This window comes from Oncorhynchus keta, chromosome 11 (assembly GCF_023373465.1).
Source record: "Oncorhynchus keta strain PuntledgeMale-10-30-2019 chromosome 11, Oket_V2, whole genome shotgun sequence".
Taxonomy (NCBI): domain Eukaryota; kingdom Metazoa; phylum Chordata; class Actinopteri; order Salmoniformes; family Salmonidae; genus Oncorhynchus; species Oncorhynchus keta.
The window spans coordinates 29,583,046-29,611,008 of NC_068431.1; the positions used below are offsets into that span (position 1 = coordinate 29,583,046).

The following is a 27,963-nucleotide window of genomic DNA, read 5'->3' on the forward strand; positions in this document are numbered from 1 at the left end:
CTTAGACCCCTGCGCCACTCAGAGCTCCCCACAAAATAGATATTTCTATTTCTATTTCATGTTTATCCTTGAACAACAACTTGAAATCATAATAACTATTCTGATGAATACATGAGTGACTTCATTAGGTTTTCATTTAGGCTACTTATTTGCTTGAGGTCCACTTACCTGCGAGCCGAGTTGGTGCCTGCAAGGGGTCCAGCAGTGTGTTCAGTGTGGATGCGTTGCAATGTCACACCTGGAAACTGATAGACAAACCCGGTCCCTTGTGACAGACTGGGTGAACACATCCAAATACAGAGAAAGCTCAAAATTATTGAAGCTGTCATTGTCTGCGAATTTATGGTTCCTTTCGAGTGATAGTTTGAAGTGTATAAAGTTTGGAGACGGACGTCTTGGGAAGGCAAAGCCGCAGGGAACGAATATAGCGTCCTAATTTGTCATTAAAGTAAATTAATTCCATATAAATCTGCAACGTCGTGAGACATTCTGTAGTGTTCTCCTGGTCCCTGCCTTCGTCGTGTTAGGCGTTTGCCTTCCAATTCTGGAGGGAATGTATACTGTCTGCAGCAGCGTGCGCGCTATATGCAGCCGTTTTTGCGCAGAGCCTATTACCGCTCAGTAATGTGGAACGGATAAAGTTCACCACCATCAACAGAATATATAGTGGTAGGCTAGCTATTCGTTTTACATGTATGGAATAGGAAGCCGTATCAAACCTTATCCATACATAATTTACGAGGCACCAACATAAACTAACAAGTGCGTAAATTCAAATCAAATAGTGATGCAAATCATATCGGTTTAATTGATCAAAAAGTGTAAAAAGTAGCAATAGATCTGAAGGAAAGAACTAGTATAGGCAGGTAGGGGCCTAGAGTAAGAGTGCATTTACACATTGTTACATAGTACTCACAACCAGTATAATCTCCCGTGGGCATGTTTTACTTCTGGGTTACAGAGATTACAAGTAGTATAATTGTCCCCAACAATGAAATCGGGGATGGGACTGTGGATCTGACTCTATCCATTAGTTGGCTATCTGACGGGACATCTCAGACAGCACATGTGTCCCATCATGAATGAAAAGCGTTGCCTGAATCAACGAGTCTCCATGGTGATGGATAAACTTTACATCAACGGGCAACTGTATCGAGACTCTAGAGTAACTCCCTGGCTATTTTAATCCAACTGTATCGGGACTAGTGTAACTCCCTGGCTATTTTAATCCAACTGTATCGGGACTCTAGATTAACTCCCTGGCTATTTTAATCCAACTGTATCGGGACTAGTGTAACTCCCTGGCTATTTTAATCCAACTGTATCGGGACTAGTGTAACTCCCTGGCTATTTTAATCCAACTGTATCGGACTCTAGATTAACTCCCTGGCTATTTTAATCTCTCTAGATTAACTCCCTGGCTATTTTAATCCAACTGTATCGGGACTAGTGTAACTCCCTGGCTATTTTAATCCAACTGTATCGGGACTAGTGTAACTCCCTGGCTATTTTAATCCAACTGTATCGGGACTCTAGATTAACTCCTGGCTATTTTAATCCAACTTTACTAGTGTAACTCCCTGGCTATTTTAATCTGTATCGGGACTCTAGATTAACTCCCTGGCTATTTTAATCCAACTGTATCGGGACTCTAGATTAACTCCCTGGCTATTTTAATCCAACTGTATCGGGACTAGTGTAACTCCCTGGCTATTTTAATCCAACTGTATCGGGACTAGTGTAACTCCCTGGCTATTTTAATCCAACTGTATCGGGACTAGTGTAACTCCCTGGCTATTTTAATTCTATGTTCAAATCTGTGTTTGTGTTTTGTAGTGTATCATGACAACTTCAACTATAATGAATACTGATCTCCACTACAATGAATACATGATCTATTCATCTCCACAGGGTTTCATATAGCTCAGGTGAATGTACAGTATGTAGCCTTCCTAACACAATACATGAGGTTTTCAACTTGGTCGACATAAATAATATCCATATTTTAGCTTTGACCGAAACGCATTTAGATTGTATCTGTAGATGATGGGCAAATTAACATTATATGGTCTACTTTGAAGGAATAGGAATGGTGTGGGTGTAGCACTGTACATTCAGAATCATATTTTTATTGTATATATTTATTTAACCTTTATTTAACTAGGCAAGTCAGTAAGAACAAATTCTTATTTACAATGAAGGTCTACTAAAAAGCCTCCTGTGGTGATGGGGCCTGGGATTAAAGAAATACATTTAAAAAAATACAATATAAATATAGGCCAAAAAACACATCACAACAAGAGACACACAACACTTAGGTCTCACTTAGGTCTTAGGTCTCTCTACATAAAGAGAGACCTAAGACAACATAACAAGGCAGAAACACAACATGGTAGCAGCACAAAACATTGTAAAAACATTATTGGGCAATGTCAACAGCACATAGGTCAAGAAGGTAGAGACAACAATACATCATACAAAGCAGCCACAACTGTCAGTAAGAGTGTCCATGATTGAGTCTTTGAATGAAGAGATTTAGATAAAACTGTCCAGTTTGAGTGTTTGTTGAAGCTCGCTCCAGTCGCTAGCTGCAGCGAACTGAAAAGAAGAGCGATCCAGGGATCTGTGTGCTTTGGGGACCTTTAACAGAATGTGACTGGCAGAACTGGTGTTGTATGTGGAGAATGAGGGCTTCAGTAGATATCTCAGATAGGGGGGAGTGAGGCCGAAGAGGGTTTTATAAATAAGCATCAACCAGTGGGTCTTGCGACGGGTATACAGAGATTACCAATTTACGGAGGAGTATAGAGTGCAGTGATGTGTCCTATAAGGAGCATTGGTGGTGAATCTGATGGCCAAATGGTAAAGAACATCTAGCCGCTCGAGAGCACCCTTACCTGCCAATCTATCAATTATGTCTCCGTAATCTAGCATGGGTAGGATGGCCATCTGAATCAGGGTTCATTTGTCAGTTGGGGTGAAAGAGGAGTGATTACGATACAGGAAACCAAGTCTAGATTTAACTTTAGCCTGCAGCTTTGATATGTGCTGAGAGAAGGACAGTGCACCATCTAGCCATACTCCCAAGTACTTGTATGAGGTGACTACCTCAAGCTCTAAACCCTCAGAAGTAGTAATAACACCTATGGGAAGGCTGGCATTCTTCTTACCAAACCACATGACCTTTGTTTTTGGAGGTGTTCCGAACAAGGTTAAGGGGAGAGAAAGCTTGTTGGACACTAAGAAAGCTTTGTTGTGGAGCATTTAACACAAAATCCGGGGAGGGTCCAGCTGAGTATAAGAATGTATCATCTGCATATAAATGGAAGAGAGAGCTACCTACTGTCTGAGCTATGTTATTGATGTAAATTGCGAAGTGCGTGGGGCCTAGGATTGAGCCTTGGGGTACTCCCTTGGTGACAGGCAGTGGCTGAGACAGCAGACTTATATATATATATATATATATATGGAGGTCTGGATTTGGAGTCACACTGAACATTAAAGTGGAAAACCACACTACAGGCTGATCCAACTTTGATGTAATGTCCTTAAAACAAGTCAAAATGAGGCTCAGTAGTGCGTGTGGCCTCCACGTGCCTGTATGACCTCCCTACAACGCCTGGGCATGCTCCTGATGAGGTGGCGGATGGTCTCCTGAGGGATCACCTTCCAGACCTGGACTAAAGCATCCGCCAACTCCTGGACAGTCTGTGGTGGATGGAGCGAGACATGATGTCCCAGAAGTGCTCAATTGGATTCAGGTCTGGGGAACGGGCGGGCCAGTCCATAGCATCAATGCCTTCCTCTTGCAGGAACTGCTGATACACTCCAGCCACATGAGGTCTAGCATTGTCTTGCATTAGGAGGAACTCAGGGCCAACCTCACCAGCATATGGTCTCACGAGGGGTCTGAGGATCTCATCTCGGTACCTAATGGCAGTCAGGCTACCTCTGGCGAGCACATGGAGGGCTGTGCGGCCCTCCAAAGAAATGCCACCCCACACCATGACTGACCCACCGCCAAACCAGTCATGCTGGAGGATGTCGCAGACAGCAGAACATTCTCCACGGCATCTCCAGACTCTGTCACGTCTGTCACATGTGCTCAGTGTGAACCTTCTTTCATCTGTGAAGAGCAAAGGGAGCCAGTGGCGAATTTGCCAATCTTGGTGTTCTCTGGCAAATGCCAAACGTCCTGCACGGTGTTGGGCTGTAAGCACAACCCCCACCTGTGGACGTCGGGCACTCATACCACCCTCATGGAGTCTGTTTCTGACCGTTTGAGCAGACACATGCACATTTGTGGCCTGCTGGAGGTCATTTTGCAGGGCTCTGGCAGTGCTCCTCCTGCTCCTCCTTGCACACAGGCAGAGGTAGCGGTCCTGCTGCTGGGTTGTTGCCCTCCTACGGCCTCCTCCGCGTCTCCTGATGTACTGGCCTGTCTCCTGGTAGCGCCTCCATGCTCTGGACACTACGCTGACAGACACAGTAAACCTTCTTGCCACAGCTCGCATTGATGTGCCATCCTGGATGAGCTGCACTACCTGAGCCACTTGTGTGGGTTGTAGACTCCGTCTCATGCTACCACTAGAGTGAAAGCACCGCCAGCATTCAAAAGTGACCAAAACATCAGCCAGGAAGCATAGGAACTGAGAAGTGGTCTGTGGTCACCACCTGCAGAACCACTCCTTTATTGGGGGTGTCTTGCTAATTGCCTATAATTTCCACCTGTTGTCTATTCCATTTAGACAACAGCATGTGAAATTTATTGTCAAAAAGTGTGTTATCCAGGCAGAAAAGAGAAATTGTCAAAATAATGATTTCGATTCAGAGAAATAACAAAATTGAATTATTTATCTGAGCAAACCAGAAAAATTCCATATAGAAATTCAAACAATACTTTAAAACCATTTTCATATAATACGTAGGAAAGTTGTGCTGGACTATGGTAGATGAAGAATCAATCTATCTTTTTAGACTGTTTAACTGGTCAATATGTTCAATATGGTCAATATGTTTAACTGGTCATATGTGAAAATGTGATCGTATTATAAATTGTATTTTAATGTTTAAGGACTCTTGGAAGATTAGTCCAAATGAGGACTAAAAGAGATCCTAATAAAATGTATGGGCCATGACTCATACAGAATATCTTTAATTACGGTCTAGAACAAAACAAGCACATTACAAACGAAAACATTGGATCACTGTAGGATGTAGGAATATTAATAATACTGTATAAACATAAAAAATATGGCAACATAAACAAATCCCTTGACTTCTGTCATTGCTTAGTCTGAGTATATCCATTGCACATTACCCTGACCAAAAACTTGAATCAGTTAGTTAGTTATCGCCATCTTGTGGTCACAGTATATCATTGCCTCTGTGGTGAGTTCCAAGACAGCCTGTCCACTCCAACTGTGTCCCCCCTCCCCCCTTCAATCACCTGCACCTTCTCAGGGTCAAAGCTCCAGTACTGCTGCTCCTTGAAGTATACCTGTCCATCAGGGTGGTTGGGGGCCCTGTTGGCCCTCTGGGGGACGCCCCTCCAGTTCTCCAGGCTGCGGGGTAGTATGAGTCGGGCATCAGGGTCCCAAAGCACAAAGTAATGCTGGCCTTTAAACACCACCAGGTGGCCCAGGTGGCGGTAAGTGAAGGACTGGTCAGGGTGTCCAGGGAGGCCTAGCTCACTGCTCCTCAGGGGGAAGCCTGGGTCCACATCGCTGCTAGAGTAACGCCACACTCGCCTGCCTGGAGGAAGAGACGCAAGGAGAAATGTGCTGGTGGTGTGAGATGTGATATTGCAATGCAGCAACATAAATAAGGACACAAACTGAAAATTCTGTGTAAAACATTTCTGCTATGATCTGACTGTATTCTGTATCTCGAACTTGAACACGAACCCCAACTGTGATTCAAGACAGTTATTACTGTAACAAGAACAAATACTTTCTGGTACATTTATTGCCAGTTACTTGTGTCTTCATGTGCAGACTACCTTTGAAAAAGTATAACTTATTGTCCATATTTGGGTAAGCAGCTGCCTCAATAGTGAGGGGTAGTCCTGGCCAGCGGTTCTGCAGAGGTAGAGGGGAGCTGGTCTGGCCTGCAGGAAACACAGTCCAGAACAGGCTCCCACGGAATACTAGGCTGGTACAATATTGGTCTGCAAGGTAATATAACATGGAAGCTTTACAGGTATAAGAGTATATCACTGTCTTCAGAAGTCAATGAGGAATTCTCAACCTACTGTTTACGTAAGCTTATGTCCCAAAATAGTCATATGCCAAAATCCACCAGATGTGGATTAGTCTTGTTTGAAACCACAACTCTTACCCAAACCTTGCTTCTAACCTCAGTATTTTTTTTTATTTTTTTATTTCACCTTTATTTAACCAGGTAGGCTAGTTGAGAACAAGTTCTCATTTGCAACTGCGACCTGGCCAAGATAAAGCATAGCAGTGTGAACAGACAACACAGAGTTACACATGGAGTAAACAATTAGCAAGTCAATAACACAGTAGAAAAAAATGGGCAGTCTATATACAATGTGTGCAAAAGGCATGAGGAGGTAGGCGAATAATACAATTTTGCAGATTAACACTGGAGTGATAAATGATCAGATGGGCATGTACAGGTAGAGATATTGGTGTGCAAAAGAGCAGAAAAGTAAATAAATAAAAACAGTATAAAAACAGTATGGGAATGAGGTAGGTGAAAAAGGGTGAGCTATTTACCTATAGACTATGTACAGCTGCAGCGATCGGTTAGCTGCTCGGATAGCTGATGTTTGAAGTTGGTGAGGGAGATAAATCATCAAATCAAATCAAATCAAATCAAATTTATTTATATAGCCCTTCGTACATCAGCTGATATCTCAAAGTGCTGTACAGATAAAAGTCTCCAACTTCAGCGATTTTTGCAATTCGTTCCAGTCACAGGCAGCAGAGTACTGGAACGAAAGGCGGCCAAATGAGGTGTTGGCTTTAGGGATGATCAGTGAGATACACCTGCTGGAGCGCGTGCTACGGATGGGTGTTGCCATCGTGACCAGTGAACTGAGATAAGGCGGAGCTTTACCTAGCATGGACTTGTAGATGACCTGGAGCCAGTGGGTCTGGCGACGAATATGTAGTGAGGGCCAGCCGACTAGAGCATACAAGTCGCAGTGGTGGGTGGTATAAGGTGCTTTAGTGACAAAACGGATGGCACTGTGATAGACTGCATCCAGTTTGCTGAGTAGAGTGTTGGAAGCCATTTTGTAGATGACATCGCCGAAGTCGAGGATCGGTAGGATAGTCAGTTTTACTAGGGTAAGCTTGGCAGCGTGAGTGAAGGAGGCTTTGTTGCGGAATAGAAAGCCGACTCTGGATTTGATTTTTGATTGGAGATGTTTGATGTGAGTCTGGAAGGAGAGTTTGCAGTCTAGCCAGACACCTAGGTACTTATAGATGTCCACATATTCAAGGTTGGAACCATCCAGGGTGGTGATGCTAGTCGGGCATGCGGGTGCAGGCAGCGATCGGTTGAAAAGCATGCATTTGGTTTTACTCGCGTTTAAGAGCAGTTGGAGGCCACGGAAGGAGTGCTGTATGGCATTGAAGCTCGTTTGGAGGTTTGATAGCACAGTGTCCAATGACGGGCCGAAAGTATATAGAATGGTGTCGTCTGCGTAGAGGTGGATCAGGGAATCGCCCGCAGCAAGAGCAACATCATTGATATATACAGAGAAAAGAGTCGGCCCGAGAATTGAACCCTGTGGCACCCCCATAGAGACTACCAGAGGACCGGACAGCATGCCCTCTGATTTGACACACTGAACTCTGTCTGCAAAGTAATTGGTGAACCAGGCAAGGCAGTCATCCGAAAAACCGAGGCTGTTGAGTCTGCCGATAAGAATTTGGTGATTGACAGAGTCGAAAGCCTTGGCGAGGTCGATGAAGACGGCTGCACAGTACTGTCTTTTATCGATGGCGGTTATGATATCATTTAGTACCTTGAGTGTGGCTGAGGTGCACCCGTGACCGGCTCGGAAACCAGATTGCACAGCGGAGAAGGTACGGTGGGATTCAAGATGGTCAGTGACCTGTTTGTTGACTTGGCTTTCGAAGACCTTAGATAGGCAGGGCAGGATGGATATAGGTCTATAGCAGTTTGGGTCCAGGGTGTCTCCCCCTTTGAAGAGGGGGATGACTGCGGCAGCTTTCCAATCCTTGGGGATCTCAGACGATATGAAAGAGAGGTTGAACAGGCTGGTAATAGGGGTTGCGACAATGGCGGCAGATAGTTTCAGAAATAGCGGGTCCAGATTGTCAAGCCCAGCTGATTTGTACGGGTCCAGGTTTTGCAGCTCTTTCAGAACATCTGCTATCTGGATTTGGGTAAAGGAGAACCTGGAGAGGCTTGGGTGAGGAACTACGGGGGGGGGCGGAGCTGTTGGCCGAGGTTGGAGTAGCCAGGCGGAAGGCATGACCAGCCGTTGAGAAGTGCTTATTGAAGTTTTCGATAATCATGGATTTATCGGTGGAGACCGTGTTTCCTAGCCTCAGTGCAGTGGGCAGCTGGGAGGAGGTGCTCTTGTTCTCCATGGACTTCACAGTGTCCCAGAACTTTTTGGAGTTGGAGCTACAGGATGCAAACTTCTGCCTGAAGAAGCTGGCCTTAGCTTTCCTGACTGACTGCGTGTATTGGTTCCTGACTTCCCTGAACAGTTGCATATCACGGGGCTATTCGATGCTATTGCAGTCCGCCACAGGATGTTTTTGTGCTGGTCGAGGGCAGTCAGGTCTGGAGTGAACCAAGGGCTGTATCTGTTTTTGGTTCTGCATTTTTGAACGGAGCATGCTTATCCAAAATGGTGAGGAAGTTACTTTTAAAGAATGACCAGGCATCCTCAACTGACGGGATGAGGTCAATGTCCTTCCAGGATACACGGGCCAGGTCGATTAGAAAGGCCTGCTCACAGAAGTGTTTTAGGGAGCGTTTGACAGTGATGAGGGGTGGTCGTTTGACTGCGGCTCCGTGGCGGATACAGGCGATGAGGCAGTGATCGCTGAGATCCTGGTTGAAGACAGCGGAGGTATATTTGGAGGGCCAGTTGGTCAGGATGACGTCTATGAGGGTGCCCTTGTTTACAGAGTTAGGGTTGTACCTGGTGGGTTCCTTGATGATTTGCGTGAGATTGAGGGCATCTAGCTTAGATTGTAGGACTGCCGGGGTGTTAAGCATATCCCAGTTTAGGTCACCTAACAGAACAAACTCTGAAGCTAGATGGGGGCGATCAATTCACAAATGGTGTCCAGGGCACAGCTGGGAGCTGACGGGGTCGGTAGCAGGCGGCAACTGTGAGAGACTTGTTTCTGGAGAGAGTAATTTTCAAAATTAGTAGTTCAAACTGTTTGGGTATGGACCTGGAAAGTATGACATTACTTTGCAGGCTATCTCTGCAGTAGACTGCGACTCCGCCCCCTTTGGCAGTTCTATCTTGACGGAAGATGTTATAGTTGGGTATGGAAATCTCTGAATTTTTGGTGGCCTTCCTGAGCCAGGATTCAGACACGGCAAGGACATCAGGGTTAGCAGAGTGTGCTAAAGCAGTGAGTAAAACAAACTTAGGGAGGAGGCTTCTGATGTTGACATGCATAAAACCAAGACTTTTTCGATCACAGAAGTCAACAAATGAGGGTACCTGGGGACATGCAGGGCCTGGGTTTACCTCCACATCACCCGCGGAACAGAGAAGGAGTAGTATGAGGGTGCGGCTAAAGGCTATCAAAACTGGTCGCCTAGAGCGTTGGGGGCAGAGGATAAGAGGAGCAGGTTTCTGGGCATGGTAGAATATATTCAGGGCATAATGCGCAGACAGGGGTATGGTGGGGTGCGGGTACAGCGGAGGTAAGCCCAGGCACTGGGTGATGATGAGAGAGGTTGTATCTCTGGACATGCTGGTTGTAATGGGTGAGGTCACCGCATGTGTGGGGGGTGGGACAAAGGAGGTAACAGGGGTATGCAGAGTGGATCTAGGGGCTCCATTGTGAACTAAAACAATGATAACTAACCTGAACAACAGTATACAAGGCATATTGACATTTGGGAGAGACATACAGCGAGGCATACAGTAATCACAGGTGTTGAATTGGGAAAGCTAGCTAAAAACAGTAGACGAGGCTAATCAGCTAGCACAACAAACAGCAGGTAAAATGGCGTTGACTAGGCAACTGGGCCGACAGATAAAACAAACAAGCAGAATGGAGTACCATGATTAATGGACAGTCCAGCGTGCGTCAGCTATGTAGCCAAGAGATCAGTGTCCAGGGGGCAGCGGTGGATGGGCAGGGAAGCTGGGCTGGCGAGTGTTATCCAGGTTTTTTTTTTTTTCTTTTTTTTTTTTTTTAAACTAACAATGACTAAATAGCTTGTAGCTAGTTAGCTGGTTAGTGTCTGGAGGTTCTTGAGTGTGTCATAAAAATAAAATAAAAATTAAAAGTGATAGCGATTCCGTATCACAGTGGGTGAGGCAGGTTTCCGGAAGGTATAAACAAAATAAAAATCAAAGAGAGATAGAAAGTAAATGGGTTCAGAGTGTTTGGGATGCAGTGAGTCAGATGGTTAGCAGGCCTGTGCTAACAAGCTAACAGTTCGTAGGCCCGGGCTAGACAAGCTAGCCGTTAGCAGGCCGAATTAGCAAGCAGGGAGATAGCGAGGGCTAGAGAGCTAACCTTTGGGGGACGTCGCGATGGGGTGAGTCTGTTTATTCCTCTTCTTGCGGTGATATCGACAGACCGGTCGTGGGCCCGGGTAATTGTAGCCCAGGAGTATGCTACAGGAGCTCTAGTACGCTGGGTGAGCTGGAGACACAGCGTTTCAGAAAGCTCGCGGGCCTTGGCCAGCAGATGGATCTTTGGCGATAGTACAACTTCCAGTTGTGTGACAGAGAATCATTAATTTCAATTCTTTTTTAGCCATTTCAGCATGGTCAGATAGTGACTACGAGTTCAGTCTTACCCATGGTGATGGCATCAAAGAAGCCCCTGCAGTATGGAGGTGGGGTGGAATCAGGCTCCCCAGTGCACCCTTGGGACAGCTCCCAGTCCTGCAGGGCAGAGCTGAACACCTGACCAGGCAACTGGACTACCTGACCACTCCCTATAGAGGACATTCAATTACAAAAAGGACAGTAGCTTTAGTAATGTATAAGCTTTTATGACTATACAGTACATTATATACATGCATATTCTTCCATGTTACTACAATAGACCAAGTGCATCTGCCAAAAGCCTGACTTATTCATGTACATTACGTCTGACTACCCAGCTTTCTGCAATGGACAAGTACAGGTATGACCTACATACCTGTTTCAAAGCAAGTTAGAGAGTTACACGAAAGATACTAATTGGCACGCCATATCATTGCAGCATGGAAAACCCAACACATCACGGATGACTGAGTGCTGAGATACTGACAGCTGAGCTGACGTTTGATTTACTGTATTCTGATGCCAAAATAAAAATCAAAAGAGCCAAATTATTTTCCGATGCCCCTGAATCGCAGACACAACGTCTCCTTTGATTTGTCTCCAGATGTTGCCCCCCCGTTCTGTTTGGAAAAAGTTGAGCAAACAATTGTGTAAAGGTCTGATAAAATCGGTATCCCTAAGGAGAGCAAGACAAAACATGGGGAGATAGTTTGTCTGGCTTCTCCCTGTTTTACTGTCTAAGTGGAAATGTTGATGTACAGGGATGTTGCTTGTTGACTTTGGTGTGACTTTGAGGGGACGAGAGGATGGGAAAAAAAGACTGATAAACACTGTCTCCAGCTGCTGGAAGCCTGGCTCTGTGATATAGTGATCTCTGGACATCCCTTTGGGTAAAGCATCAGAGTGGTCAGATGGAAGAATTGAGTCTATAGAGTAACCTATGCTACCGGGTGTGATTCCCTCATTGGTGGAAAAAGTACCCAATTGTCAAACTTGCGTAAAAGTAAAGATACGTTAATAGTAAATGACTCAAGTAAAAGTCACCCAATAAAATACTAGTTGAGTAAAAGTCTAAAAGTATTTGGTTTTAAATATACTTAACTATTAAAAGTAAATTGAATTAATAAAATGTACTTAAGTATCAAAAGTAAAAGGTAAAATAATTTCAAATTCCTTATATTAAGCAAACCAGACAGCACCATTTTCTTGCTGTTTATATTTACGGAAAGCCACTCCAAAAGTTTCTTGTTAACAAACGATAGTTTTGGAAAGTCGGTTAGGACATCTACTTTGTGCATGACAGAAGTCATTTTTCCAAAAATGGTTTACAGACAGATTATTTCACTGATAATTCACTGTATCACAATTCTAGTGGGTCAGAAGTTTACATACACTAAGTTGACTGTGCCTTTAAACAGCTTGGAAAATTCCAGAAAAAGATGTCATGGCTTTAGAAGCTTCTAATGGGCCAATTGACATCATTTGAGACAATTGGAGGTGTACCTGTGGATGTATTTCAAGGCCTACCTCCAAACTCGGTGCCTCTTTGCTTGACATCATGGGAAAATCAAAAGAAATCAGCAAAGACCTCAGGAAAAAAATTGTAGACCTCCACAATTCTGGTTCATCCCTGGGAGCAATTTCCAAACGCCTGAAGGTACCATGTTCATCTGTACGAACAATAGTATGCAAGAATAAACACCATGGGGCCACGCAGCCATCACACTGCTCAGGAAGGAGACACGTTCTGTCTCCTAGAGATTAGCGTACTTTGGAGCAAAAAGTGCAAATCAATCCCAGAACAACTGCAAAGGACCTTGTGAAGATACTGGAGAAAACAGGTACAAAAGTATCTATATCCACAGTAAGACGAGTCCTGTATCGACATAACCTGAAAGTCCGCTCAGCAAAGAAGAGGCCAATGCTCCAAAACAACCATTAAAAAGCCAGACTACAGTTGGTAACTGCACATGGGGACAAAGATCATACTTTTTGGAGAAATGCCCTTTGATCTGATGAAACAGAAATAGAACTGTTTGGCCATAATTACCATTGTTATGTTTGGAGGAAAAGGGGGAGGCTTGCAAGCCGAAGAACACCATCCCAAATGTGAAGCACGAGGGTGGCAGCATCATGTTGTGGGGGTGCCTTGCTGCAGGTGGGATTGGTACACTTCACAAAATAGATGGCATCATGAGGTAGGGAAAGTATGTGGATATATTGAAGCAACATCTCAAGACATCAGTCAGGAAGTTAAAGCTTGGTCACAAATTGGTCTTCCAAATGGACAATGATCCAAAGCATACTTCCAAAGTTCTGGCAAAATGTCTTAAGGACAACAAGGTCAAAGTATTGGAGTGCCCATCACAAAGCCCTGACTTCAATCCTATAGAAAATGTGGGCAGAACTGAAAAAGTGTGTGCTAGCAAGGAGGCTTACAACCGGACTCAGTTACACCAGCTCTGTCAGAAGGAATGGGTCAAAAATTCACCCAACTTATTGTGGGAAGCTTGTGGAAGGCTTCCCGAAACATTTTTCTTTTTGACCTTTTATTTAACTAGGCAAATCAGTTAAGAACAAATTCTTATTTTCAATGACAGCCTAGGAGCTGTGGGTTAACTGCCTTGTTCAGGGGCAGAACAACAGATTTTTACCTTGCCAGCTCGGGGATTCAATCTTACAACCTTTCAGTTACTAGTCCAACGCTCTAACCACTAGGCTACCTGCCATTTGACCCAAGTTAAACAATTTAAAGGCAATGCTACCAAATACTATTTGAGTGTATGTAAACTTCTGACCCACTGGGAATGTGATGAAAGAAATAAAAGCTGAAATAAATCACTACTATTATTCTGACATTTCACATTCTTAAAACAAAGTGGTGACCCTAACTGAACTAAGACAGGGAATTTTTACTAGGATTAAATGTCAGGAATTGTGAAACTGAGTTTAAAGGTATATGTACTTCCGGCCATTTTCTTGTCCTGCTAAGCATTCAAAATGTAACAAGTACTTTTGTGTGACAGGGAAAATGTATGGTGCAAAAAGTACAGCACTTTTCCTTGTAATAAATGGGATGGCTTTAGCCACACTTTTAATATGAAAATAATCTGTCCTTTAGCTTTTTCTAATTGAGGCTTTGTATACTGTTTGACAGAGTGATTGGACACTATGGTGTCATGGTGAATGATAGCACAGCAGATGGTAAAGGGTTAAACAATCGGATGCTGATCCAATCTCTAGTCAGAGTTGTGGACTAAGTTCAATATAAGGTCTCAATGTCATTTTATCATAATTTTATCAAATGCTCTCAAAGATGGCGTAGCAGTGCAGACGTGTTTTGTTCGTCCTCTCGTGGACTTTTGTATTTTTTTGTCTTTTTTGTATATATTTACATTTTATTTTCAATCTCTTCTCCATTTTAGTTAAACTATACCTTCCGGTAACCTGTCTCACCCAATGTGATACGGAACCGCTATTATTTGTAATTTCTAGACCTTATAGCAAGAACCACCTAGCCATCAGAAGCTATCCAGCTAATTAGCTACAAGCAATTTAGTCATTGTTAGCCACTGCTAGTGGCCTTTACCTTCTGCACAGGTACCAGCCCTTTTTTTTAGCTTGGATAATACTCGCCAGCCTACCAGTAACGGACTGTCTCTCCACTACAATTCCAGATTCCTGCCGTAATCCCTGGACCATTCTCCTGATCTTCACAGCTAGCTAGCACCCACCAAGTTACCCAGTACTGAAGCTATCCATGAGGCCCACCTCCCGGCCTACTCAGTTGTTCACCCGGACTCCACCAAAACACGTCTAGAACACACTACTCCACCGGATCCTTGCCGTAAGCTCTGGACCTTGGCACCGGATCCCCGCTGCTACCGAGTGGCTATAGTGGCTAAACGCCCCTGCCCCGAAGCTAGCACCAGTTAGCCGTGAGCCAGGTGCATCTCCCGGATAGAAAACTAAATTACCACAATACCTCTTTCGCCATCTGGCTTGGATCCTTAGTCGACACGGCGCCCCGCCGCACCACCACGACAGGTCTGTCGACAAATACTCCATCCTCTGTGCCTTCAACCGGCCTCCGTCGGACGTCGGAGCAGACGCTTCTACTAGCCCCGGGCTACTAACTTTAAACGCTGTGTCGCCCGCGTGCTAGCGTAGTAACGACTACTCCGCGGCTTCCCTGTCCCATCTATTGTTGCCCCCTGGACCCTATGATCACTTGGCTACATAGCTGATGCCCACTGGACTGTCCATTAATCACGGTACTCCATTCTGTTTATTTGATCTTTTGTTTATCTGTTGGCCCCAGCCGCGAATTCAGGCTGTGTGTGTAGTTAACCGACCCTTCTCTGCCTATTCATCGCCATTTTACCGGTTGTTGTTTTAGCTGATTAGCTGTTATTGTCTCACCCGTTGTTGTCTTAGCTAGCTACTTTATGCCTCGCTGTATGTCTCTCTCATATGTCAATATGCCTTGCATACTGTTGTTTAGGTTAGTTATCAATTTTTTTAGTTTACAATGGAGCCCCTAATTCCACTCATTATACCCCTGATACCTCCTTTGTCCTACCTCCCACACAACCAGCTTATCCAGAGATACAACCTCTCTTATCATCACTCAGTGCCTGGGCTTATCTCCGCTGTACCCGCACCCCACCATACCCCTATCTGCACATTACGCCCTGAATCTATTCTACCACGCCCAGAAATCTGCTCATATTATTCTTTGTCCCCGACGCTCTAGGCGACCAGTTTTGATAGCCTTTAGCCGTACGCTCATCCTACTCCTCCTCTGTTCCTCGGGTGATGTGGATGTAAATCCAGGCCCTGCGTGTCCCCAGGCACCCTTATTTGTTGACTTCTGTGATCGAAAAAACCTTGGTTTCATGCATGTCAACATCAGAAGCCTCCCTAAGTTTGTTTTACTCACTTGCTTTAGCACACTCTGCCAACCCTGATGTCCTTGCCATGTCTGAATCCTGGCTTAGGAAGGCCACCAACAATTCTGAGATGTCCATACCCAGCTACAACATTTTCCATCAAGATAGAACTGCCAAAGGGGGAGGTGTTGCAATCAACTGCAGCGATAGCCTGCAAAGTTCTGTCATAATTTCCAGGTCTATACCCAAACAGTTTGAACTTATCATTTTAAAAATGAACCTCTCCAGAAATAAGTCTCTCCCTGTTGCCACCTGCTATCGACCCCCCTCCGTTCCCAGCTGTGCCCTGGATACCATGTGAATTGATCGCCCCCCATCTAGCTTCAGAGTTCGTTCTGTTAGGTGACCTAAACGGGGATATGCTTAACACCCCGGCAGTCCTACAATCTAAGCTAGATGCCCTCAATCTCACACAAATCATCAAGGAACCCACCAGGTACAACCCTAAAACCGTAAACATGGGCACCCTCATAGACATTATCCTGACCAACTTTCCCTCCAAATACACCTCCGCTGTTTTCAATCAGGATTTCAGCGATCACTGCCTCAGTGCCTGTACCCGCAGTCAAACGACCACCCTTCATAACTGTCAAACGCTCCCTAAAACACTTCTGCGAGCAGGCCTTTCTAATCGACCTGGCCCTGGTATCCTGGAAGGATATTGACCTCATCCCGTCAGTCGGGGATGCCTGGTCATTCTTTAAAAGTAATTTCCTCACCATCTTAGATAAGCATGCCCCGTTCAACAAATGCAGAACCAAGAACAAATATAGCCCTTGGTTCACTCCAGACCTGACTGCCCTTGACCAGCACAAAAACATCCTGTGGCGGACTGCAATGGCATCGAATAGTACCCATGGTATGCAACAGTTCAGGGAAGTCAGGAACCAATACACGCAGTCAGTCAGGAAAGCAAAGGCTACATTTTTCAAGCAGAAATTCGCATTCTGTAGCTCTAACTCCAAAAAGTTCTGGGACACTGTAAAGTCCATGGAGAACAAGAGCACCTCCTCCCAGATGCCCACTGCACTGAGGCTAGGTAACACGGTCACCACTGATAAATCCATGATAATCGAAAATTTCAAGAAGCATTTCTCAACGGCTGGCCATGCCTTCCTCCTGGCTACTCCAACCCCGGCCAACAGCTCCGCTTCCCCCGCAGCTACTCGCCCAAGCCTCCCCAGCTTCTCCTTCACCTAAATCCAGACAGCAGATGTTCTGAAAGAGCTGCAAAACCTGGACCCGTACAAATCAGCTGGGCTAGACAATCTGGACCCTCTCGTTCTAAAACTATCCGCCACCATTGTTGCAACCCCCATTACCAGCCTGTTCAACCTCTCTTTCTTATCGTCCGAGATCCCTAAAGATTGTAAAGCTGCCTCAGTCCTCCCCCTCTTCAAAGGGGGTGACACCCTAGACCCAAACTGTTACAAACCTATATCCATCCTGCCCTGCCTATCTAAAGTCTTCGAAAGCCAAGTTAATAAACAGATCACTGACCATTTCGAATCCGACTGTACCTTCTCCGCTGTGCAATCCGCCTTCCAAGCCGGTCACGGGTGCACCTCAGCCACGCTCAAGGTACTAAACGATATCATAACCGCCATCGATAAAAGACAGTACTGTGCAGCCGTCTTCATCGACCTGGCCAAGGTTTTCGACTCTGTCAATCACCGCATTCTTATTGGCAGACTCAATAGCCTTGGTTTTCTAATGACTGCCTCGCCTGGTTCACCAACTACTTTGCAGACAGAGTTCAGTGTGTTAAATCGGAGGGCATGTTGTCCGGGCCTCTGGCAGTCTCTATGGGGGTGCCACAGGGTTCAATTCTCGGGCCGACTCTTTTCTCTGTATATATCATTGATGTCGCTCTTGCTGTGGGCGATTCCCTGATCCACCTCTACGCAGACGACACCATTCTGTATACTTCCGGCCCTTCCTTGGACACTGTGCTAACAAAACTCCACACGAGCTTCAATGCCATACAACACTCCTTCAGTGGCCTCCAATTGCTCTTAAACGCTAGTAAAACCAAATGCATGCTTTTCAACCGTTCGCTGCCTGCACCCTCCCACCCGACTAGCATCACCACCCTGGACGGTTCTGACCTAGAATATGTGGACAACGATAAATACCTATGTGTCTGGCTAGACCGTAAACTATCCTTCCAGACTCATAATAAACATCTCCAATCCAAAATCAAATCTAGAATCGGCTGTCTATTTCGCAACAAAGCCTCACTCACGTCGCCAAACTTACCCTAGTAAAGCTGACTATCCTACCGATCCTCGACTTCGGCGATGTCATCTACAAAATAGCTTCCAACACTCTACTCAGCAAATCCCTGAAGTTGGAGACTTTTATTTCCCTCACTAACTTTAAACATCATCTATATGAGCAGCTAACCAATTGCTGCAGCTGTACATAGTCCATCTGTAAATAGCCCACCCAATCTACCTACCTCATTCCCATACTGTTTTTATTTTATTTTCTGCTCTTTTGCACACCAGTATCTCTACTTGCACATCATCATCTGCTCATTTATCACTCCAGTGTTAATCTGCTAAATTGTCATTATTCGCTCCTATGGCCTATTTATTGCCTACCTCCTCATGCCTTTTGCACACACTGTATATAGACTTTCTTTTTTCTACTGTGTCATTGACTTGTTTGTGTTATTGGCTTGTTTATGGTTTACTCCATGTGTAACTCTGTGTTGTTGTCTGTGTCACACTGCTTTGCCTTATTTTGGCCAGGTCGCAGTTGAAAATGAGAACTTGTTCTCAACTAGCCTACCTGGTTAAATGAAGGTGAATATTTTTATTTATTTTAAATGTCCACTCCCTCATGTAATCTTGTTTCTTCCTCTACCTGACCACTGATTGTTACCTCCACATGTTTTCTCTTCTACTCTAATTTTTGGGCATGTAAAGTGACTGGTTCAAAATCAAATTCCAATCTACTTTTTAATGGCTTGTTCCTTGCTCAGTGTGGAGTATGCCTACACACCATAAAGCTGCTGTACAGCAGTGATGTCATCCCAGCTCAGCAATGTGGCTTTCCCCAGCTTCTAGTAGTAGGGGGACATGAGAGCATGATGCACAGGAGAGTAATCCAGGCCCAGCGTGTGGCCCACCTCGTGGGCAATCACCATGAACAGGTTGTGGCCCTTACAGCCGTTCAGTGTCCAGCGCTCTGCCATGTCAATGTGAGCCTCCCCTCATGAAGAAGTCATGCGCTAGGGCACCTCCTGGGGGTAAAAACAAAAACATAGAGAGGTTTCAGTGGTGGTAGAGAAGCTTCCCAAAACAACCTCTTGCCCCACCCCCTCAAACTGCAGATCTGAAGGAGTCAGGCATGTTTAAGAAATACGGTGGAAGCTTCTCGACTCCCATTTTCAGGCTACGTGGAACCATCACCATGTTTTTTATGACTATCAGGTCCCTTTAGATCTCAAAATAATTAAGCAGTAGAGGCTAGGGGCTGTTCTCAGACCAGGCAAGACGAATCTGTAAGCAAGTGAACATTGTGACAGCTGAGGCTAGTTCCGAAAGAGATATTTCACAGCTGAAACCAATTGGTCTTTGGAAATTGCCCTATTTGAAAATGCCTTCTCCTTTCCTTCAGGTAAACTATGATCTGTCAGGATTCAATCAAAATGTCAAACCCCTACTAAACCTTATACTGTTATACTCCCCACCTGAACCATCAAAGGCGTTGCCCATGCTGTCATTGTGCTCCCCCTTGTAGAAGGCCAGCCGAATGTCAGCTGACCCCTGGGTGACCTCTTTTGAAGGTCAGGGCCAACACCTTGCTCCACAGCTGAAAATACTTTTGTACGGCTAGGGCCTCCTGACCCCGAGAGGGGTTGCCAGGCCAGTTCACCACCCGGTAGGTCAGGTGATGCTTCTGCCACCTCCCGCCTGCAGAGAGATGAGATGGATTGATTAAAATAGAGGAGCAAGGGGGACTCATGACAAAGAAGAGTAGTTAAATGGGTCACTAGCCCCCGGTGATGGGATCGCTGTTGTGCTGAGTAAGATTCAAATTGTCATTCATGCAGCTGGGAGATAGGAGGACAAGAGGGAACGAGGAGACAGAGAGAGATAGAGAGATGGACAGAGATTGCACATTTCAGGAAGTGGGAGAATGGTTCTAGATCCACTATTACAGTAATGGGAATGTGAGTGTTTGATTTTTAACAAGGGTGAATCCTTTGGATAAGAGCAAAGAGGGTCATGTTTATCACATTACTTGTGGTTTGAGCTAAATTAAATGCAGACACAACTTTAGAAAATGTAAACAACTCAGAAGAGCTCCTGCTGTGTAGGATTTTTCTGTGTGTCAAAACAACTCCATGTATCTGTAATATGAGAAAAATAACCTTGTAAATTGAACGCAGCTGAGGCCTTGTGTCCCAATAAGACACATTCATTGAGCAAGACCAAAAAAAACACAAAGGTGGGAAGAGTTGGTCTTCTTCACCTATAGGCATGATGAGTTGATGGTGCAATTGTCACGCCCTGATCTGTTTCACCTGTCCTTGTGATTGTCTCCACCCCCAGGTGGCGCTTATTTTCCCCAATGTATTTATCCCTGTGTTTCCTGTGTCAGTTTGTTTTGTATGTTTCAAAGTCAACCAGCGGTTTTCCTGTTCACCTGCTTTTTGCATTCTCCTTTTTCTAGTCCTTCTGGTTTTGACACTTGCCTGTTCTGGACTTTGTACCCACCTGCCTGCCTGCCACTCTGTACTTCCTAGACTCTGATCTGGTTTTGACCTTTTTGCCTATCCACAACCGTTCTCTTGCCTACCCCTTTGGATTAATAAACATTGTAAGACTCCAACCATCTGCCTCCTGTCTGCATTTGGGTCTTGCCTTGATAGCAATAGCGTGTTTCTCTCTGGTTCTCAAACATGACTTCTGTCGGCTGCCCTCACTAAATGGATGGATAGAAAGATACAACTTTCTTCCTTACCACACTAAGATTTGAAAGAATGCCACAATGTTCTTCCTCTGAAATGTACAGTATCTTGCCCATTGACATTACTGTTAAAATTCCATAGTTTCATCTGGGACAAAGACAGTGCCTAACTTGCATAAATTGTCTTCCAATATCCAGTTCAAATTTAGGCTCCAGGTCAAATAATACCTTCAGGTCAAATAAAACTTCCCTTTCCAGTAATTGCAGGTGGCAGCTGTCAGGTATCAACTAGAGGCTGGAAAAGTGGGCAGTATGACGCATTCTTCTAGTGTTATCCAATCACTCCAGGGGCTGTGTGGAATGACACATTTCTCCATCCAGACCACCAGCACCCTGTTACCCAAAACCAGCTCCATTTACCACTGAGCATGTAGGCTTATCTCGCACACTGTGAAGATGTGTCGGACAGCCTCCATATGAGCCTGAGCAGCTTACAGGAGGCTTATTGGAGAGAGTGAATATCTTAACCATTTAGGCAGTGGTTCTCAGAGTATATCTAATTTAAAATGTGCTCCCCGGCACACAAGTGGAGATTGGATAATTCCCTAAAGTTATAAATGGCTGTGTGTAGATAGCCTACATACTACACTGCCTGGGACTTAAGAGTTAAAAAAATGGAATGTTTACTTAACCTTTTTAACTAGGCAAGTTGGTTAAGAACAAATTATTATTTACAATGACGGCATACCAAAATGCCTCCTTCGGGGACGGGGCCTGGGAGATATATAGATTATTTTATAAATACAATAAATATAGGACAAAACACACATCGCGAGACAACACTACATAAAGAAAGACCTAAGACAACAACATAGCAAGGCAGCAACACATGATAACACAGCATGGTAGCAACACAACATGGTAGCAGCACAAAACATGGCACAAACATTATTGGGCAAAGTAAACAGCACGAAGGTAGAGACAACAACACATCATACAAAGCAGCCACAACTGTCAGTAAGAGTGTCCATGATTGAGTCTTTGAATGAAGAGATTGAGATAAAACTGTCCAGTTTGAGTGTTTGTTGAAGCTCGTTCCAGTCGCTAGCTGCAGCGAACTGAAAAGAAGAGCGATCCAGGGATGTGTGTGCTTTGGGGACCTTTAACAGAATGTGACTGGCAGAACTGGTGTTGTATGTGGAAAATGGGGGCTGCAGTAGATATCTCAGATAAGGGGGAGGTGAGGCCGAAGAGGGTTTTATAAATAAGCATCAACCAGTGGGTCTTGCGAACATCTAGCCGCTCGAGAGCACCCTTACCTGCCAATCTATCAATTATGTCTCCGTAATCTAGCATGGGTAGGATGGTCATCTGAATCAGGGTTAATTTGTCAGCTGGGGTGAAAGAGGAGCGATTACGATAGAGGAAACCAAGTCTAGATTTAACTTTAGCCTGCAGCTTGGATATGTGCTGAGAGAAGGACAGTGCACCATCTAGCCATACTCCCAAGTACTTGTATGAGGTGACTACCTCAAGCTCTAAACCCTCAGAGGTAGTAATAACACCTGTGGGAAGACGGGCATTCTTCTTACCAAACCACCCGACCTTTGTTTTTGGAGGTGTTCAGAACAAGGTTAAGGATAGTGAAAGCTTGTTGGACACTAAGAAAGCTTTGTTGTGGAGCATTTAACACAAAATCCAGGGAGGGTCCAGCTGAGTATAAGACTGTATCATCTGCATATAAATGGATGAGAGAGCTTCCTACTGCCTGAGTTATGTTGTTGATGTAAAATGAGAAGTGCGTGGGGCATAGGATTGAGCCTTGGGGTACTCCCTTGGTGACAGGCAGTGGCTGAGAAAGCAGATTTTCTGACTTTATACACTGCATTCTTTGAGAGAGGTCGTTAGCAAACCAGGCCAAAGACCCCTCAGAGACACCAATACTCCTTAGCCGGGCCACAAGAATGGAATGGTCTACCGTATCAAAAGATTTGGCCATGTCAATAAAAATAGCAGCACAGTATTGCTTAGAATCAAGGGCAATGGTGACATCATTGAGGACCTTTAATGTTACAGTGACACACCCATAAACTGAGCGGAAACCAGATTGCATACCCGAGGGAATACTGTAGACATCAAGAAAGCCAGTCAGTTGATTATTGACAAGTTTTTCCAACACTTTTGATAAACAGGGCAACATAGAAATAGGCCTATAACAGTTAGGATCAGCTTGATCTCCTCCTTTAAATAAAGGACGAACTGTGGCTGACTTCCAAGAAATGGGAACCTCCCCAGAATGGAGAGAGAGGCTTGGTGACGATAAGGGCAGCAACCTTAAAGAAGAAAGGGTCTAAACCATCTGACCAAGATGTTTTTAGGGGTCAAGTTTAAGGAGCTCCTTTAGCACCTCGGTCTCAGTGACTGACTCCAGGGGAAAACTTTGTAGCGGGGGAGGGGAAAAAGAGGGAGGAGTATCAGGGATAGTCGCATTAGAAGGGGTGGGAGATGAGGAAATATTGGACGGGCAAGGAGTCAAATAGGAATCCTGACTTAATGAAGTGGTGATTACAGAGCTCAGCCATGTGCTTCTTGTCAGTAACAACCACATCATCAACATTAAGGGACATGGGCAGCTGTGAGGAGGAGGGTTTATTCTCCAGGTCTTTAACCGTTTTCCAGAACTTCTTGGGGTTAGACCCACAGAGAGAGAACTGCTCCTTAAAGTAACTAACTTGGCCTTCTGGATAGCCTGAGTGCACTTATTTCTCATTTGCCTGAACGATAGCCAGTCAGCTTGAGTATGCGTGTGCTGAGCCTTTCGCCAAATTCAATGCTTGAGGTGGAGTAACTCTGCAAGATCACGGTCGAAATATCGGCTGAACCTGTTTTAAAATAAGGTCCAAGCGTCTTCGACAGAGGGTATCAAGCTGATTCTATACCATTTTACAGAGGCTAGTTCATTAAAGTTTTTTAGCAAGCGTCTATGTCAAATCAGGACAGGTCGTTTCACTGAGCAGCCATTACGAACACAGGCTGTAAAACAGTGATCACTAAGGTCATTACAGAAAACACCAGACTGATACCTATCAAAAATGGCGCCGGAGGAGATGGCCGCCGTTTTACAGTCTCCTAACCAATTGTGCTATTATGTAATAATAATAATAATAATTATTATGTGTTTTTTTTCGCGATATTTGTAAATTATTTTGTACATAATGTTTCTGCAACCGTATCTTACGGAAGAAAAGAGCTTCTGGATATCAGGACAGCGATCACTCACCTCGGATTAGACAAAGATTTCTTCAACAACAACAAGCAGGACTCACACAATATTCTCCAAACACCCCACAGGGAAGACATCCCAATTATTCGCAAAAGGAAGCGACGCAGAGGATGAAGAGCCGGATGCCTCGTCCAGACCCGCAGAAGACAACTAGGAAAGCTGCAGTTACCGTCAATCTTACTCGCCAATGTGCAATCATTGGACAATAAACTAGACGAGGTAAGATCACGAATATCCTACCAACGGGACATCAAAAACGGTAATATCCTATGCTTCACGGAATCGTGGCTGGATATTTAGCCAGCGGGATACCCGCTGCACCGGCAGGATAGAACAGCACACTCCGGTAAGACTAGGGGGGGGCGGTCTGTGCATATTTGTAAACAACAGCTGGTGCACAAAATCTAAGGAAGTCTCTAGAGTTTGCCCACCTGAAGTAGAGTATAATGTGACTAACTGCAGGCCACACTACTTGCCTAGAGAGTTCTCAGCTATACTTCTCGTGGAAGTTTATTTACCACCACAGACAGATGCTGGCACTAAGACCGCACTCAGTCAGCTGTATAAGGAAATAAGCAAACAAGAAACCACTCACCCAGAGGTAGCGCTCCTAGTGGCCAGAGACTTTAATGCATGGAAACTTAAATCAGTTCTACCAAATCTCTATCAACATGTTAAAATGTGCAACCAGAGGGGAAAAAAAATCTAGATCACCTGTACTCCACACACAGAAGCGTACAAAGTTCTCCCTCGCCCACCATTTGGTAAATCCGACCACAACTCTATCCTCCCGATTCCTGCTTACAAGCAAAAATTAAAGCAGGAAGCACCAGTGACTCGGTCTATAAAAAATGGTCAGATGAAGCAGATGCTAAACTACAGGGCTGCTTTGCTATCACAGACTGGAACATGTTCCGGGATTCTTCCGATGACATTGAGGAATACACCACATCAGTCACTGGCTTCATCAATAAGTACATTGAGGACGTCGTCCCCACAGTGACTGTACGTACATACCCCAACCAGAAGCCATTGATTACAGGCAACATTCGTACTGAGCTAAAGGGTGGAGCTGCCGCTTTCAAGGTGCGGGACTCTAACCCGGAAGCTTACAAGAATTCCTGCTATGCCCTGCGACGAACCATCAAACAGGCAAAGCGTCAATACAGGGCTAAGATTGAATCATACTACACTGCCACATGCTCGTCGGATGTGGCAGGGCTTGCAAACTATTACAGACTACAAAGGGAAGCATAGCCGCGATCTGCCCAGTGACACGAGCCTACCAGATGAGCTAAATCACTTCTATGCTCGCTTCGAGGCAAGCAACACTGAGGCATGCATGAGAGCATCAGCTGTTCCGGACGACTGTGTGATCACGCTCTCCGTAGCCGATGTGAGGAAGACATTTAAACATGTCAACATACACAAGGTTGCGGGGCAAGACGGATTACCAGGACGTGTGCTCCGAGCATGTGCTGACCAACTGGCAGGTGTCTTCACTGACATTTTCAACATGTCTCTTATTGAGTCTGTAATACCAACATGCTTCAAGCAGACCACCACGGTCCCTGTGCCCTCGAACACAAAGGCAACCTGCCTAAATGACTACAGACCTGTAGCACTCACGTCCATAGCCATGAAGTGCTTGGAAAGGCTGGTAATGGCTCACATCAACACCACTATCCCAGAAACCCTAGACCCACACCAATTTGCATACCGCCCAAACAGATCCACAGATGATGCAATCTCTATTGCACTCCACACTGCCCTTTCCCACCTGGACAAAAGGAACACCTATGTGAGAATGCTATTCATTGACTACAGCTCAGCGTTCAACACCATAGTACCCTCAAAGCTCATCACCATGCTAAGGATCCTGGGACTAAACACCTCCCTCTGCAACTGGATCCTGGACTTCCTGACAGGCCGCTCCCAGGTGGTGAGGGTAGGTAGCAACACATCTACCACGCTGATCCTCAACACTGGAGCTCCCCAGGGGTGAGTGCTCAGTCCCCTCCTGTACTCCCTGTTCACCCATGACTGCATGGCCAGGCACGACTCCAACACCATCATTAAGTTTGCTGACGACACAACAGTGGTAGGCCTGATCACCGACCACAACGAGACCTGGCCGGAGGAGGTCAGAGACCTGGCCGGGTGGTGCCAGAATAACAACCTATCCCTCAACGTAACCAAGACTAAGGAGATGATTGTGGACTACAGGAAAAGGAGCACCGAGCACGTCCCCATTCTCTTCGATGGGGCTGTAGTGGAGCAGGTTGAGAGCTTCAAATTCCTTGGTGTCCACATCAACAACAAGCTAGATTGGTCCAAACACACCAAGACAGTCGTGAAGAGGGCACGACAAAGCCTATTCCCCCTCAGGAAACTAAAAAGATTTGGCATGGGTCCTGAGATCCTCAAAAGGTTCTTCAGCATCGAGAGCATCCGATCTGGTACGGCAATTGCTCGGCCTCCTACCGCAAGGCACTTCAGAGGGTAGTGCGTACGGCCCAGTATATCACTGGGGCAAAGCTGTTTGCCATCCAGTACCTCTACACCAGGCGGTGTCAGATGAAGGCGCTACAAATTGTCAAAGAACCCAGCCAGACTGTTTCTTCGATTAGGGAAATCAAGCTTTTGCTTTGCTGAACATAAACATGCAATACATTTAGATAAATATTTTAAATGAGGCATGCTTTTCTTCTCCAAATATTGGGTAACTCCCAGTGCCACTGTGAAAGCAGAGGCATGCTTTCATGCAACTGCAGAATGGGAATGGCAACTGCAGAATGGGACTCACCTTTGGTAAAGCTATGTCAACACAACACCTCAAAGACATTTTCACTGAGAATGTTTTTCCTAAGATTTGGTATTCTGAGAAACAATTAAGTAAGTACTCAAAGTCTATGAAAAATGTACATAACATCTCCTTTAATTACAACCAATATATTGTAATCAATCGTTAACCTCACTCGATTAAATGTTTCCCTCATTTAAAATTATTACTGTAAAGTTATTTTCCTGGTGGTTGAATGATGCCAGGCTGATTCTACCTGAGAGATTTGTTGACATCAATATCATTGTGTTGGTGATCCTCCTCCTCCTTTAGGTATCCATACTTTTCCTGAAACTGCTACTCAGGAAAACACAGAACATACAAACAAATTCAGAATGTGTATCACACTCTCTCCTGGACCATTGACTCTTTTCAAGGTAAGGAAAGGGAACAAAACAATATAAAGTAATTGAGCAATTTGTGTGGACTACAATAAGTGCTTTAGAATACCATGGTCAAGACATCTGGCCTGGAGAGAAGAGATGAAAGCTTAGGGGCTGGTATGAAAGAACCTGAAACATCATTAAGCACTGAGTAAATGCAGCGGAGGACTCAAATGAAGGCTAAGTGGTCTAATCAGCCTAGTTTATTGGGACCTCGCTAACACAGCATATGCTAATATCAGAGATACCATTGATACGTTTCTTACCACTGACAGAGATGTTTGTGGTGAAGGAACAACCCGCCATACTTTTCCCTGACTGGATTGATTAGGCCACAAGGGCCGACAGCCAGCGCTGTTCCCATGAGCAGCTGGGAGCGCGCAGAGTGCATTGTGGGATGGGATGTGGCACTCCTGCCCTGTTCGGCAGCTGGGTGATGATGGGCGACACTCCCCTGAGCCTTCTGTGGCCTAGGTCCCAGCAGGTGTATCTCACTGATCATCCCTAAAGCCAACACCTCATTTGGCCGCCTTTCCTTCTAGTTCTCTGCCGCCTGCGACTGGAACGAATTGCAAAAATCTCTGAAGTTGGAGACTTTTATC

At 45.1% G+C, this 27,963-nt stretch overlaps 1 protein-coding gene and 1 pseudogene across 3 annotated transcripts in view; both read right to left on the reverse strand.

The window, feature by feature from the left end:
* The window catches only part of LOC118390037 (collagen alpha-1(XXVI) chain-like), a 65,047-nt gene extending 64,187 nt beyond the window's left edge, over positions 1-860 (reverse strand). The window contains exon 1 of one of the 3 annotated variants that reach the window (XM_035780178.2): positions 169-801. In XM_035780178.2, the coding sequence (XP_035636071.1) occupies positions 169-329 (161 nt within the window). In that variant the 5' untranslated portion in view covers positions 330-801. Of the gene's footprint in view, positions 1-168 lie in introns of all 3 variants that reach the window. The other 2 variants (XM_035780177.2, XM_052529854.1) reach the window with 2 other exon arrangements.
* A 4,517-nt stretch (positions 861-5,377) lies between these two features.
* Positions 5,378-27,863, reverse strand: LOC127906223 (matrix metalloproteinase-28-like; annotated as a pseudogene).
* Positions 27,864-27,963: the final 100 nt, after the last annotated feature.